The following is a 16,219-nucleotide window of genomic DNA, read 5'->3' as shown; positions in this document are numbered from 1 at the left end:
TACCTTTTCTGGCTCCAAATATCTTTCTGTGATAGGAACATTTTTTTTCAGCAAGAGTTTGGAAAGGTTTCTAGAAGTTTTGGAAAAGTTACTAAAGAACAATTCAAAGATAGGACAGTAAAGCAAAATCCCAGTTATCACTGATGACCCAAAATTCTTAAATTACTTTTGCCTAAATTCAGAGTTTATACCAAAACCTAGGCTGAAGCTGGCCCTGCATTTAAGCATAAATATGAGAAGGAGTGATTTAGAAGAGGGTTGGAACTGGCACTGATCCAAGAAGAAATATCTTCTTTAATAAAGTGGGACTACACCTTGACAGACATGGTTATCATGTCATTTTAATTTTCCAAATTGCCTTGCAAAAGCAAGCGTGGGTAAAACTGATACCTTAGCACAAGCCAAGGCAATGACAGTAAGCTATCAATCGTGATTGTATTCTTCACCTCCACTCAGAGAGAGAGAAAAAAAAAAAAGAATGCAGGCCTTCCCTGGTGGCGCAGTGGTTGGGAGTCCGCCTGCCATGCAGGGGACGCGGGTTCGTGCCCCGGTCCAGGAGGATCCCACATGCCGTGGAGTGGCTGGGCCCGTGAGCCGTGGCCGCTGAGCCTGCGCGTCCGGAGCCTGTGCTCCACAACGGGAGAGGCCACAACAGTGAGAGGCCCGCGTACCGCAAAAAAAAAAAAAAAAAAAGAATGTATACAAGAAAAAGCCAGTTTAGCTCTAGAATGTCCTTGATGAAGCAGTAAATATTTTACATTTTATTAAATCTCAACCTTCAGTAGGTCTTTTTAATATTAAATGTGATGTAATGAGAAGTACACATGAAGCACTTCTGCTGCTTACAGAAATATAACGGTTTGTCTCCAGGAAAAGTATTTATTTGAGTTACAAACTGAAGTAGCTGCTTTTTTCATGGGACATCATTTTGAAAGAAAAACTGGCAGTAAACTACGGTATTCATATTTGGGTATTTGACAAGCATTTTTGCAAAAAAAAAAAAAAAAAAAAGGATATAGAGAGCCTATCACTTCAAGAGAAACAACTAACAAGCTTAATAAATTTCAAGCTTTTCAAGCTAAAATTAGAATTTCAGAAAATTTTATCTGCCACGATGAGCTGGGCCTCTTGCCAATACTCAAAGACTTTTCTGGTGAGACTGGTGGTGATATTAATGAATGTGATATTTTGATATTATATAATAAAATGAGTTACCATTTGAAAGATCTGCATAATTCAGTGAATCATTATTTTCCAAATGACCAATGCATGATATTACACATCTATTAAAAATGGAAGATAGACCAATGAATTTTAATGTAACAGTATTATTCTGTTGTAAGATTACACATTACACTTACCTTCTAATCAATTATCATTTGTCAAATTTTGGTGGAGTAGCAAAGAATAAAAACCTCAATGATCTGAAAAGGCCATTAAAATACCCTCTCCATTTATATGTCTCTGTGAGGCCATAATATCTTCATATACTTCAACCAAAACAACATATCACAACAGATATAATGCAGAAGCAGATATGAGAATAGAGGTGTCTTCTATTAATCCAGGTATTCCAGGCATTTAAAATATTTGCAAATATGTAAACAATGCCACCCTTTCGCTATTTTTTTCTTTTGGAAGATATAATTAGTTTTTCATAAAAATACGTCATTTATGTTAACATGTTATGGCTTTATTTTTTAAATAAATTAATATCTTAAGATTTTCTTAGTTTTAATCTCTAATATGGAATATCGATTGGTATAACTCACATAAACAACAGTTCTGCGGTGTTCAATTTTTACGAGTGAAAAAAAGTCCTGGACCAAAAATTTTGAGAATTACTGCCCTAAGGTTAAATATATTCTAAGCCAGCAGCCATTGTGGCATCAGCACCAGGTCAGCCTATGAGGGATTCCATGCAATTGCCCATTATTTCACAGAGCTCTCCAGTTGGACCGCCCTGTAAGAAGCTAATCATCGAAGGGTGCCTACTATTGCCCTTGATGTTCTCCATAGGGCGTTCTAGGATGCCACCGGAAAAATAGTAAGAGAAAGACCGTTTCATTCTGACATTGCTTCTTTCTTTAATTTTGGTCAGATTTCCCAACACCTTGTCTCTTGTTTCATTATGAAAGATGTACAAACTTCACACCAAAAGGGTAAATGCTGGGGCTTCCCTGGTGGCGCAGTGGTTGAGAGTCCGCCTGCTGATGCAGGGGACACGGGTTCATGCCCCGGTCCGGGAAGATCCCACATGCCGCGGAGCGGCTGGGCCCGTGAGCCATGGTCGCTGAGCCTGCAGGTCCGGAGCCTGTGCTCCGCAAAGGGAGAGGCCACAGCAGTGGGAGGCCCAAGTACCAAACAACAACAAAAAAAAGGGTAAATGCTGCTGCTTGGCAGATGTGGAATTCAAATTTCTCCAAGATCAGACAATGTCTTAAAAATGCTTACCAGAACAGGGAGATCATCTGGGTGCTTTGTGGCCACCTAGAGTGGTGGGATAGGGAGGGTGGGAGGGAGATGCAAGAGGGAGGAGATATGGGGATATATGTATATGTTATAGCTGATTCACTTTGTTATAAAGCAGAAACTAACACACCATTGTAAAGCAATTATACTCCAATAAAGACGTGAAAAAAAAATGCTTACCATACATGTAAGAACCAGCACCCAAATTCAACTAGATATCCAACTATGATTTCCTATGATTGTGATCAAGATGACGTAAACGCTGATGAAGAAATGAATGTTATAGTAATGCTCCGATATATTAAAACTGCCCAGATTGAAATCCTCAGGCAAGTGACTGACATTGTGGGCCCAGTACCAAAAATCCAGGAAAGGACTGACTTTTATCAGAAGCAAATGGAGGTACTGGAAACCAGAATGAATGTTAGTGAAGACAAACAGTGCACAGTAACTAAAGATATCTTCTCTCTGAAGGAAGACATTGATGCTTTAAAGAAAAAGGTGACAGAATTGGAAAACCAGAATTCTTGCTCCAATGTACATTGTTTAGAGGTTCTGGATAGAGAAAAGGATAGATCATAGAACTTCTCCACAAACTCATACAACCAGAAACTTTGAAGAACACATTGGCCTCTACAGACTCTTGAAATCTCAGCAGAACCAGAGAAGGTGCCCAGTTATCCCAAGCCCACTGATCATCTTGAGGAAAAAACAATTTCTCCCCAAATTAAAGCTCTGAAGAAAAGTAATCATTAAAATGCCTTAAGAAGCTTTCAAAAAGCAAAGTCAAACATTTGTATTTACCCAGACTTTAATACATGGATCAAGCTAACTTTTGTCCACGGAGGAAAGTGGAGATTTTTCCTCAGTGCAACCAAGTTAGAGAAATTCATCCAGTGGCTTCTTTGTAGGCCAGCCATCCCTCCTGAGGAACCACTAGTCATAACCCAGAGATATTGTCCACTCACTGGGCCTATTGTAAGCTTGACCACAATCTGTCTCTCTGTTTTCAACTATATTTACTGTCTTTTTGGTTCCTCAAAAGAGGAAGTAAGTCAACTACAGAGTAATTTTCTGCTTTGCTTGGTACAAAATAAATGTAACCTGGCCATTCTAAGCATTCACACATCTTTGTGGTTGCTGTGAACTCCTTGGTAGTTAGCTTACTATGGGTTGGCTGTCTGCAAAGTTTCTTTACGTCTACAGTAAGTTGAGGCATATCATCCCATTGGACAATCGTGATGCATTTTCTGTCAAGTTTCTTGTTTTCTCAAAGGCAATTCATGAGGACTCATCCAGCACCCATTTCATAGATAATTGGAGGTAAAGAATAAAGGGGTCAAAGGAATGAGAAACACATTTAGTAGCCCTGGCGTCAGTTTTCTATGCATTCTTATCTTAGTGGCCTTTGCAGATAAGATTCGTGATACTAGAGACAGACTCTACTAACAAAATTTTAAACAGGATAGAGTGAAAAAGATACCCACTGTCAAGGTTACTAAAGTTAGAGCTATAAAAAATGAAAGGCACTGAAAGGACAAGTTATTGCCAGGAAAATATTTATTCCAAAAATGGGAGTTTTCTTTCAATTTCAACTTCGTCTCTATCAAACAATTAGAAAAGCGGGGAAAAGGTGACTATGGTATTGCGGTTTTATTTTTACATTTTCATGAAATGAGACAAATACCATATCTTGCAGGTTTGAGACAGAGGAAAAGGGAAAATCTGAGGCTGGATTTGTGAACTAAGTTAAATCTCAATCTCAACACTATACCACCGTAGATTCTTATATGACAGCCTTTGTTTGCATGAACCATATACTACATATCCAGGGTGTGTGCTTCATTTTTGGACATAATAGGTGGTTGCCACTGTAATGTAATTTTTCTAAATATCATGTAAATTAACTGCAAAAAAAATGTTTTCCTCACCACTAAGTTAGTAAATGAAATATATGCTGTTAAACTACAAATATCCTTGGAAAATGTACTATTTTAAACTATTCTCAGCTAATCATTTGAAATGAGGGCTTTGGCAGTTAGCTAAGAACAACCCAGTTTCAAATGAGGAAAAAGGAACTACGGTGAGTATAGAGGAAACAAAGGGAGAAGTAGGATAAGAAGACACAACATCATCTGGTGCCAGTGTGGTAATAATTATACATTACAAACTTTTCATTTCATTGTAATTATACATTACAACTTTTTCATTACAAAAATGCATTTTATTTGATCCTTATCTACAATTTTACAGATAAAATGTGCACATAACTTTTAAAATATGTCAATATGTGATAGGGGCAGCATGGATGATCCTATCATATACCTACTTAAAGCAAGGCTATCTATTAAATGGGTTTATTTTCAATGGGTTAACAGTGCCAACAAAGTAAAGTATCCTTTTGGTAAAGGCACCAGCAAACTCTATGTCTATATTGACCATCAGCGATATCCGTAAAGAACAGCTGAGCTCCAGGTGGGCACATTGGTTGTGACCCTCGCATCAGAGTAACTAGGGAAGGTCGGCCATGACACAGGCAAATGACATTACAAGTGGCTACTGGGAGAGTAAAAAGTGACTCAACTAGTATTTGCCTGGGTCACCTGAGCCTCTATATTAATGCACATTTTCACTTTTTCTGCACTATGTTCCCCCTTTGCACTTGCTTAATGTTCCTAGAGAGGCAAAGGGTTTAGGAAAAGAGCCTGGAATCAGAAGACCTTAGCTCTGAACAGTCTTAAATTCTACACTTGCAAGCTTTATTATTTCATCTCAAGTACCTTTGTTTTGTCATCTATAAAAAGGGAATCATTATATTCACTTAATAAATATTTCTTCAGTGTTTGCTAATAGCAAGGGATAGTGGAGGGTAAAAGACAAAGTAGAAGACATTCCCTGTACTGTAGACACATAACATCGAATGGCACAAACAAAACATGTACACACAACTCTAAGGCACGATAGATGGGGATGGGCAGCAAAGAACAATATAAAAAGTGCTCCTGGTATCAGAGGAGAAAGAGGGTTGATGAGCCTTGTAGTAAGGAGGGAAGGTGAGGAGGAGATGGAGAGGGCAGTGTACAGAAAAACAAGAGCACAGGAGTGGAGCCGGTAGGGAACGTGGGAAATAAAAGCCACCAAGCATTTTATAAATGTAAAGTACTGACAGGCTATCATTTTTTTTTTTTTTTTTGCGGTACGCGGGCCTCTCACTGTTGCGGCCTCTCCCATTGCGGGGCACAGGCTCCGGACGCGCAGGCTCAGCGGCCATGGCTCACGGGCCCAGCCGCTCGGCGGCATGTGGGATCTTCCCGGACCGGGGCACGAACCCGTGTTCCCTGCATCGGCAGGTGGACTCCCAACCACTGTGCCACCAGGGAAGCCCTGGGCTATCATTTTAACTCTTCCATGGATCTCATTTTTCTCTTCAGGGATCCCCACCATGTTCATTTTAACCTGTTTTTCACCTACATAAGAATGTTAGAGAAGGAGAAAGTGAGAGGTACACTACATGATTTTCTCAGGATCTCAAACTTTTCCAAAAGATGACTGTTTTACACTCTGTTAATTCACATTAGTTTCCTGTGAGGAAAGAGAATTTTGCTCTTGAGTCAAATACTTATTATCATCACTTAGATGCGATCTCACATGACTCATTAAAATTGTAACTCAACTTGAAACTACATGTGAGCAAATAGTTTTTCCCGTCCTTGCTTTCAAATCCACCTGCCTCTCAGCCTACACACCTCCATCCCGCCTGGCTCAGAGGAAGTGATGCCTCTCTTGTCCACTTTCCTCCTCCAGTGGCTCATAGTGTCTTCATCAGCTAGTCCTGTTCTTTCCTCCCTGTTAATCACCACCTCCCAGTTCCTTGCGCTCAGCTTTCACAAGTATATGTGCCTTGTCCCTGCGTCCCCACTTCTCTTGCTGATCTCTCGTCATCCTCTCTGAATGAGAGGCCCACCCTCCTGTCCCTACCTCCTCCTCTCTCACTCTTTCCACAGCTCTTAGAATCATGCCTTCTATGCTCTCTCTTCTGGTCCTCTTCCCATCACTCTGGCAGATCTTCCTCAGTCTCTTAGATGATTCCTCTGCCACTAGTCATTCCCTTAAAATACTGATGCTTCACTTCACTTTACTCACTCCCAAATCAAAGGACTCCTAACCCATCGTCTCCTGAGACATCTTAAGCTTTAGTTCCAAGTCAACTTCTCTACTTGGATGAGTGTCGAACTCTTTATTTTCTAAAATTAACATTAATAGCTCTTCCTTCTGACTCAAACCCATTTCTCTTCCAGTATCCTTTTTGTTAATGGCACGACGGTGCAAGCTATCCACAACACCAGATTGGAAATTACTCTGAATTTCTCCCTTACTTGATGTATTAATCATCAAATCTTTCCCTGTTTTACCTTCCAACAATTCATGGAATCCATCCTCTATCTCTGTCCCCACTTCTGTTTTGGTTCAAGCCATAATATCTCTATATGAATGAAAAGTTTTCCTGCTTGGTTTTCCAGCCTCCACAATGTCCACAGTCCAATCCTAATAGGGTAAATTTTTATGAAACAAAGATAATTTTAAAATTTATTTCTTATTGAGGTAACATTGGTTTATAACATTACATAAGCTTCATGTGTAAAACATTATATTTGTACTTCTGTATACCCTACAGCGTGCTCACCACCAAAACTTTAGGTTTCAGCCATCACCATACAGTTGAGGCCCTTTACCCATTTTGCCCACTCCCCTACCCAGTCCCTTCTGGTAACTACTGCTCTGTTCTCTGTATCTGTTGTTTGTTTTTGAATTTTATTTTATTTATTTATTTTTTATACAGCAGGTTCTTATTAGTTACCTCTTTTATACATATTAGTGTATAAATGTCAACACCAATCTCCCAATTCATCACAACACCACCACCCACTCCCCACCACTTTCCCCCCTTGGTGTCCATACGTTTGTTCTCTACATCTGTGTCTCTATTTCTGCCTTGCAAGCCGATTCATCTGTACCATCTGTGTGTTTGTTTTTGTTTGGTTTGGTTTGTTCGTTTATTTTGTTTGTTTGTGATTCCACAGGCTGGAAAAAGCCAACTAGAAAATTTTATTTTTTTCCTTCCAGTTTTATTGATATGCAGCATTGTTTAAGGTGTATAACATAATGATTTGACACACATACATCATGAAATGATTACAATAAGTTTAACGAACATCCATCATCTCATACAAATACAAAATTAAAGAAAAAGAAAAAATATTTTTTCGTTGTGATGAGAACAACTTTCATATATAACATACAGCAGTGTTAATTATATTAATCACGTTATACACCACATCCCTAGTACTTTTTTTTTTTTTTTTTTGCGGTACGCGGGCCTCTCACTGCTGTGGCCTCTCCCGTTGCGGAGCACAGGCTCCGGACGCGCAGGCTCAGCGGCCATGGCTCACGGGCCAAGCCGCTCCGCGGCATGTGGGATCCTCCCGGACCGGGGCACGAACCTGCATCCCCTGCATCGGCAGGCGGACTCTCAACCACTGCGCCACCAGGGAAGCCCCCTAGTACTTTTTTATCTTATATAACTGGAAATTTATATCTTTTGACCACTTTCATCCAATTCCACCTCCTCCCACCCCCTGCCTCTGGTAACCACAAATCTTTTTCTATAAGTTTGTTTGTTTTTTGAAGTACAATTGATCTACAACACTGTATAAAACATGGTGATTCGATATTTCTATACATTACAAAATGATGACCATGATAAGTCTAGTTGCCACCTGTTCACCATAAAAAGACATTACATTATTATTGACTATATATTGACTATACTCCCCTGTACATTTCACTCCCATGACTCATTTATTTTGTAACTGAAAGTTTGTACCTCTTAATTTCCCTCATAGTTTGTACGTATTTCACTCATCCCCCATACCCCTCCCCTCTGGCAGCTACCTGTTTGTTCTCTGTATCTGTGACTCTGTTTCTGTTTAGTTATGTTTGTCCATTTGTTGTGTTTTTTAGATTCCACATATAACTGAAATTCTCTGACTTATTTGACTTAGCATAATGGACCTTCTAGGCCCATCTATGTTGTTGCAAATGGCAAGGTTTCATCTTTTTATGGCTGAGTAGTATTCCACTGTGTATATATATATATATATATATACACACATATATATATGTATATATTAAAAAGATGAAACCTTGCCATTTATATATATATATACCATATCTTCTTTATCCATTCATCCACTCATGGGCACTTTGGTCACTTCCACATATTGGCTATTGTAAATAATGCTTCAATGAACATAAGGTTTGCATATATCTTTTCAAATTAATGTTTTCATATTCTTTGGATAAATATGCAGAAGTGGGATAGCTGGATCATATGGTAGGTCTATTCTTAATTTTTTGAGGAACCGCCACACTGTTTTCCATAGTGGGCACCAATTTATGTTCCCATCAACAGTGTATGAGGGTTCCCTTTTCTCCACATCTTTGCTAACACTTGTTAGTTCTTGCCTTTATAATAGGCGTGAAGCAATATCTCATTGTAGTTTTGATTAGCATTTCCCTATAAACTGGTGATGCTGAACATCTTTTCATATGACTGTTGGCCATCTGTGTGTCTCCTTTGGAAAAAATGTTTATTCAGGTTCTCTGTCCATTTTTTTTTTTTTTTTTTTTTTTTGCGGTACGCGGGCCTCTCACTGTTGCGGCCTCTCCCGTTGCAGAGCACAGGCTCCCGACGCGCAGGCTCAGCGGCCGTGGCTCACGGGCCCAGCCGCTCTGCAGCATGTGGGATCCTCCCAGACCGGGGCATGAACCTGTGTCCCCTGCATCGGCAGGCGGACTCTCAACCACTGCGCCACCAGGGAAGCCCTCTCTGCTCATTTTTGAATCAGGTTGTTTGTGCAGGTTTTTTGTTGTTGTTGTTGTTATTGAGTTGTGTGACTTCTTTATATATTTTGGATATTAACCCCTTAAGAGATATATGATTTACAAATATCTTTTCCCATTCAGCACGTTGTCTTTTCATTTTATTGATGGTTTCCTTTGCTGTGAAGAAGCTTTCTAGTTTGATGTAGTCCCATTTGTTTACATTTGCTTTTCCCTTGCCTAAGGACACACATCCAGAAATATATTGCCAAGACCACTGTCAAAGAGAGGGTGTTTTTTTTTAAACAAACAGTTCTAAAATATTTTTATTGTTTCTCATAGTGAAGAGAATAAAATCCAAATTTCTAAGCAGAGCCTATGCTCTTTCCATCCTGAATTTTTACCTCTGGAAGGCAGTGTTCCATAGTGGTAAAGTACAATGGCTATGGTGTCAGACTCACCTGATTCAAGAGCTGGCTCTGTCACTCACTAGCTGTGTGACTTTGGAATTAAGTCAAAGTGTAAATTCCCAAAGCCTTAATATCCTTATTCCAAAATAAGAATAATAATCATAGATTGTTGCCAGGAATAATGATGATTATTGTATGAAGCTCTTAGCAATCTAATTGACATACAGTAAGTATAAAATAAATGGTATTTATTAATAAATTACTTCTTCATCCTCATCCTTCCATGATAATTTTACATGCAAACCACCATCCAGCCACATGAAATGTCTTGCAGATTTTTTGAAATCTTGTATCTTTGTACTTGCTGCCCCTACTGCCTTGGATGCCTTTCTTTTATCTAGCTGATAAGCAATAATTTGTCATTTGAGTCTCAACTCAAATATTTTTTCTCTAAGACACCTCCCTGACTCTTATTCTCTACCTCAGTCTCTCTGTAGCAGAAACTGGGGACTCCCAAAAAACCCCTGCCAGTGTTGCCATTGATTTTATATACATATAACATATATTGTCATTTTGTGCTCACGTGTCTCCCTCATAAAAATTTGAGCTTTTTATTTTTTTTAATTAATTAATTTATTTATTTAATTTACTTTTGGCTGCATTGGGTCTTCGTCGCTGGGCAGGCTTTCTCTAGTTGCGGCGAGCGGGGGCTACTCTTCGTTGTAGTGCACAGGCTTTTCATCGTAGTGGCTTCCCTTGCTGTGGAGCACAGACTCTAAGTGCGCTGCGGGCTTCAGTAGTTGTGGCTCGCGGGCTCTAGAGCTCAGACTCAGTAGTTGCGGCGAACGGGCTTAGTCACTCCGTGGCATGTGGGATCTTCCTGGACCAGGGCTCAAACCCATATCCCCTGCATTGGCAGGCGGATTCTTAACCACTGTGCCACCAGGGAAGTCCCAACTTTGAGCTTTTTATGTTAGAGACAGAAACTTACCTGTTTATCTTAAACACCATAATCAGTTTTACTGATAGGTAAATATTTTTGAATTAAGAAAAAGAAAAGAAAGCACCATTTTTCTCTACAAAGAGTGGGTATAACAAGATGAATGGTTACAATGTATATGTCAAACATGAAAACCATTGCACATTCACCAAAATGTCTCAAACCATTCTTGTGGCTATCATATTAAGCACAATTATTGGATAGGCAGTGCTTGACAGTGAAAAGAGCAAAAACATTCAAAGCAGAACAGCCTTTATTTACTGAACATTTATTATGTATCAGGCACTGTGCTAGGAGCTGAGTATACAATGGTGAACTTCATAACTATGTGATTTTGGCAAATTCCTTAAGCCTGTATTCTTCAGTTTTCTCAACTCTAAATTTGTATCATAAGACTGTTGTATTAATTAAATGAGACCATGTGTATAAACTGCCCAGAACAGTGCCTGATTTAGTAGATACTTAACAAATGGTAGTCATTTCCTTCCTTCTCTAAGCTAGATGTTAAAAAAGGGGCATGAAGGTGAACAGGGATGGACCCTATCTCGATGAGCTCCCATTAGAACTCTGCCTCCTTTCATCAGCCATAAAGGACTCCAGACAAATAATGAACCAAGTGACAGGCTGCATACAAAAGCTCCAAACCAACTCTTGACTCCCTCAACCAAAGATAGTGCGATAAGAATAAGATAGGGTGTGACAGCTCTCCTCCTGGTCTGGGCCTTCAACAGATATGCCATCATTGTAACAGCCATTCGCCAACCTTTACTTGCGCACTATAAAAATAAACATCAGAGAAAAGTATTGGGGCCGGGGGGTGGGAGTGGGGAAGAGACTCAGTTTAAGATAAATAATTTGGTTCAGTTAGGAATACTTGCTAGTATAGACACAGACATTAGAGCAACATATTTATTCAAAACTGCATTCACCAACATTTACTGAAATGTGACTCTATGCCAGGAACTAGCTGAGCTAGATGTGAAGCAAAAGAGATGAAAATTACATAGACTTTCTTTTCCTTTCCTGAAAAAGGAACACACTTTTCAATAGTGCTCTCTCCAGTTGCCAATTATTGGTCCGTTGCTTTGATTTGGAGTAGAAAACCACACACTTCATTTAAAACGTAATTTCGTTTTGTCACAGGACACAACTCAAGTCTCATTAGGAAAAGACATTGCTATTCCTAAAAGTAATGTTTTAAGGTTAACTCTTCAAGTCACAAAAATGCAACCTTTTCCATATGCATCCAAAATGTAGACAGTCCCTAACATAGCAATTGATTATGCTTCAAAACTTCATTTGTAAATCCGCTGAATACAATTCAAAATGCATATTACAAAGAAACAGTACTAGAGTTGGATTTGGGGCCAACCTGTAAAACCCGACTGAACTACAATACACCTGAGATATTGGTACTCATTAAACTACAGAGCCAAGCTTGTGTGTGTTCTCGTGCCAAAGTGTATTCAGGAAAGTAACAAGAGCAGTATCCTAACAGCTGGATCAGGGTCCCCACTTCTGATAGTAGAGTGAAGATTTCACAGATTGATGGTACTAGGAGGACACCTTGGGGAACTCGGAGACAAAGGGCAGTACCCAAATGGGGACCAATGCAGGAACTCTAAGGATGAAAAGCTGAGATGGGGAGTTCTTGGGCAGGGGAGACAATTGCTCCATGTGGCTCCTGAAAATCTAGTCCAGGGAATAAGGGCTGAAGGGGGGCCAGGGTCATCTTTTACAGTGATGGGTTGAAAGCTGAGATAGAAGGGAGAGGGTTTTTACATGTAAAGCACTTGGCATAATTCTTGGTACATGGTGGTGTTCAATAAATGGTGATGGAGATGGTGAGGTAGAGGCAAAACCTGTAGGCTTTTCTCCCTCATTTGTCTTTTAGAATATAATCTACTTAGAAAACAACTGTATTGGTGAGAAACATGGAACTCCAAGCCTTTCTGAACTATGAAATATTAGTGGCCAGTGAAGTTAGTGGAGCAGGGCAGTGGCTGGACCAATGCAGGTAGGAATGTTGCTCTTGTAAGGCTCTTGTGACAAAGACAGGATAAGTTTGCATAGCCCCTCATCCTTCCCCTTCCCCAGCCCACTCTTTTCACCTAAAGCTTGAGGTGGAAGAGTGTACGGCGTGGGGACATGCACCCCAGACAGAGGCAGAGTCAAGAAAGAGGGGAAGGACAAGGAAAAGAAAAAAGAAAACTCCCAATAGGAGTGAAAAACACTCCTGAGGTTCTGGTGCAGCCCTTCATACAATAAGGATCTTCCCACCAGGCAGAAGTAAGGCACTACACCATGTGTTCTGAAAATACTTTAAAAAAAAAAACAAAAAACAGGCAGTGTCTCCACAGGCAGTTAAATCAAATGTGATGGTCATCCTTTTTCTACTTTGGGTTACATTTTAGCTCTAAAGAATCTGCAAAACTTCCAGGAACAGCTCTCCACAGGACTTTTCCAATCTTTTCCTTTAGTCAAGGATCCCACCTATTTTTAGCCATTTCTTCTCTCCCCGGCTCTTATCAAAGCTAGGAAATGAAATGCATGAAAACATGCCCAGGTGGTAGTGTGATTCTGATGATGTATTCTTTCTACCAGTCCTTTCAGAAGGGGTGCTCTCATGAGACAATACCCCGATGGAAGGTGTGACACATCTTTTGGATATCAGAAAATTGAAATATGGATGCCACTCTTATTTATAGTGACCCTCAGTCAACTTATCTTTGCCAACTATAAAGATGCTAATAGCTTGATGTACAGGTTGTAATTGGACCACAGCCATCAGTGACATGGTTATTTGTTGTTACAGAAATATTAACAAAATTATGCCTAAGGCAGGCTAATTAGAAGAACACCATCAGTGACCCAACTGGAATTTTCAATATGTTATCTAAGAGGTATGATCAGAAGACAAGTCAGAGCTAACTTAATGACGTTTCTGATCAGAGGCTGCTCTGAAGGCAGTGAGTTATTGAAGGAGACAAAGAGGAATTGATGAGTGGCAGATTCACGCAGGCTATTTGAGGACAACAAAAAGCAATGGAATTTACTAGATTCAATCTTGTTGCAAGGCATGACAAAAGTTTCCTTCCTTCTCAGCAGCAGGATCCCCAAGTCGTCAAAGTTATATATGAAAAGAAGCCTAAAGATTATCTAGTTCTGTGATATTCAAGTGGGCTTTTAAAAATCTCCTGGGAGACCAATATCATGACATATCCGTGAGTCAGGGGGCATAAACTTACCACTACCCCATTTGAGAATCATGACTATATAATGGAGCAGTATAATATAGGGAGTAAGAACAAACACCTAGATATTAGATAGGCCTGAATTAAGAAGGGATATGTTATTCACTAGTTGTGTAACCTTGCTGAGTTTTTAAAATTTTCTAAGCCAATTTCCTTGTCTCTAAATTGGGGATAATAATAAAATATAATGCAAAATCATGTGCTGAGGGCTTCCCTGGTGGCGCAGTGGTTGAGAGTCCACCTGCCGATGCAGGGGACACGGGTTCATGCCCCAGTCCGGGAAGATCCCACATGCCGCGGAGCGGCTGGGCCCGTGAGCCATGGCCGCTGAGCCTGCGCATCCGGAGCCTGTGCTCCGCAACGGAAGAGGCCACAGCAGTGAGAGGCCCACGTACCGCAAAAAACAAACAAACAAAACAAAAAAAAACATGTGCTGAGAATGAAACGAGGAAAAGTGCTTAACTCGGCATCTGACACATAGTAAGTACTCAATAAATATAACTTGTGATGGTTAATTTTGTGTGTCAACTTGACTAGGTTAAGGGATGTCCAGATAGCTGGTAAAACATTTCTGTATGGTCTGTGAAGATATTTCCAGAAGGGATTAGCATTTGAATCTGTAGACTAGGTAAAAAAAGATTTCCCTCCCCAATGCAGTGGGCCTCAACCAATCTGTTGACAGCCTGAATAAAACATAAAGGTGGAGGAAGGGTGCATTTCCTCTCTGCTGGAGCTAGACCATTCATCTTTTCCTGATCTTAGACATCAGCACTCCTGGCTTTTGGGCCTTTGGCCTTGGATCAGGACTTACACCCTCAGCCCTCCAGTTCTTGGGCCTTAGGACTCAGACTGGGACTTATACCACTGGCTCCCCTGGGTTCTCAAGCCTTCAGGTTTGGACTGGAGCTATACCATCAGTTTTCCTGGGCCTCCAGCTTGAAGGTGGCAGATCATGGGACTTCTCAGCCACCATAACTGCATTAGCCAATCCCTCACAATAAATCTCTTCCTATGTATCTATCCTACTCATTCTGATTCTCTGCAGAACCCGAATACATACTCTACTACTATTACTATTGAATTTGCTGGGCAGCAACTATCCAGTATGTTGAGGCAGAAAAAGACTGAGGACCAAAATGTTAGTCCAACTCACTCAAGAGGAACCTGAGATCCAGAGGTAGAAGTGACTTGCCTAAAGTTACCCAGATTAGAAGAGTCTGGACCAGATTCCAGATGGTGGGTCTGGTGCCCTTTAGGCCACAGTGAATTCTTGCATTCTGACAGATAAAAGAATACCAAGAGGGACTTCCCTGGTGATCCAGCAGTTAAGACTCCATGCTCCCAGTGCAGGGGGCCCAGATTCAATCCCTGGTCAGGGAACTAGATCCTGCACGCCACAACTAAATATCCCGCATGCCGCAACTAAGACCCAGCAAAGCCAAATAAATAAATATTAAAAAAAAAAAAAGAAGAAGAAGAATAGCAAGATGCATGGGGAAATGCATCGGGTTAGTGGTCAAAGACATTTAACTATGTCTTTCACCATCTCTGTGAGCTTCCTAATGTTCTCTAAGTAGGGTGGTGCATTGATCAAGGATAAGAAATCTACCAGTACTGCCACCCAACCAAAGCCTCTTTTCCCAGCTCATTCATTCCTTTTTCCATTATCTTTGAAACTTTGACCTTTCCCGCACTAGAATTTGCCATGTGAGTCTTCTATTATCTGAGCATTTCATCAGGGATCAGGCACAAATATTATATGGCAATGTGTTTGTGTATACATACATAGATATATTTGGTATCATATATGTATACATATATATCTATATCAAATATATATGTGTAGATAAAACTTTTGATTAATTTCTTTGCCTTTTGTCAGTGATATTGTTCTGGTTATTATAGTTTGTTTAAAAGTAATAATAATAAACACACACAGACTTCTGGTAGAAGCCTCAGATCATACTTCTAAATGTTAAAGTATTTTTAAAAAGTTGAAGAGCTGTGAACAGTGTTTAAGTAGCTTATATGAGTTTTAAAGGACAGCGATAACCTGTCCTGATAAGGACAGCCTGTCATTCAAGGGAACAACAGAGTTTGACAGGAAATATGTATTAATACACGACGTAAAACCTAGTGAACCACACTCTGAGCCTGTCTTCCTTCTCACCGTCTTTAAAACAGAGAGTATTTCTCTTTCC

The 16,219-nt window shown here is 40.1% G+C and overlaps 1 protein-coding gene across 1 annotated transcript in view; it reads left to right on the top strand.

Moving 5' to 3' along the window:
- The first annotated feature begins 2,138 nt into the window (after positions 1 to 2,138).
- Positions 2,139 to 16,219, top strand: part of CCDC54 (coiled-coil domain containing 54) — a 27,459-nt gene continuing 13,378 nt past the window's right edge. Inside the window, 5 exon segments of the mRNA XM_007450547.1 lie at positions 2,139 to 2,183; positions 2,404 to 2,435; positions 2,634 to 3,043; positions 3,046 to 3,113; positions 3,115 to 3,538. Of these exon segments, the coding sequence (XP_007450609.1) occupies positions 2,139 to 2,183; positions 2,404 to 2,435; positions 2,634 to 3,043; positions 3,046 to 3,113; positions 3,115 to 3,538 (979 nt within the window).

Source organism: Lipotes vexillifer, unplaced genomic scaffold (assembly GCF_000442215.2).
Source record: "Lipotes vexillifer unplaced genomic scaffold, Lipotes_vexillifer_v1.1 scaffold946, whole genome shotgun sequence".
NCBI classification, from domain to species: domain Eukaryota; kingdom Metazoa; phylum Chordata; class Mammalia; order Artiodactyla; family Lipotidae; genus Lipotes; species Lipotes vexillifer.
Note: the sequence above shows the minus strand (reverse complement) of the source record. Positions and strands in the feature narration are given on the sequence as shown.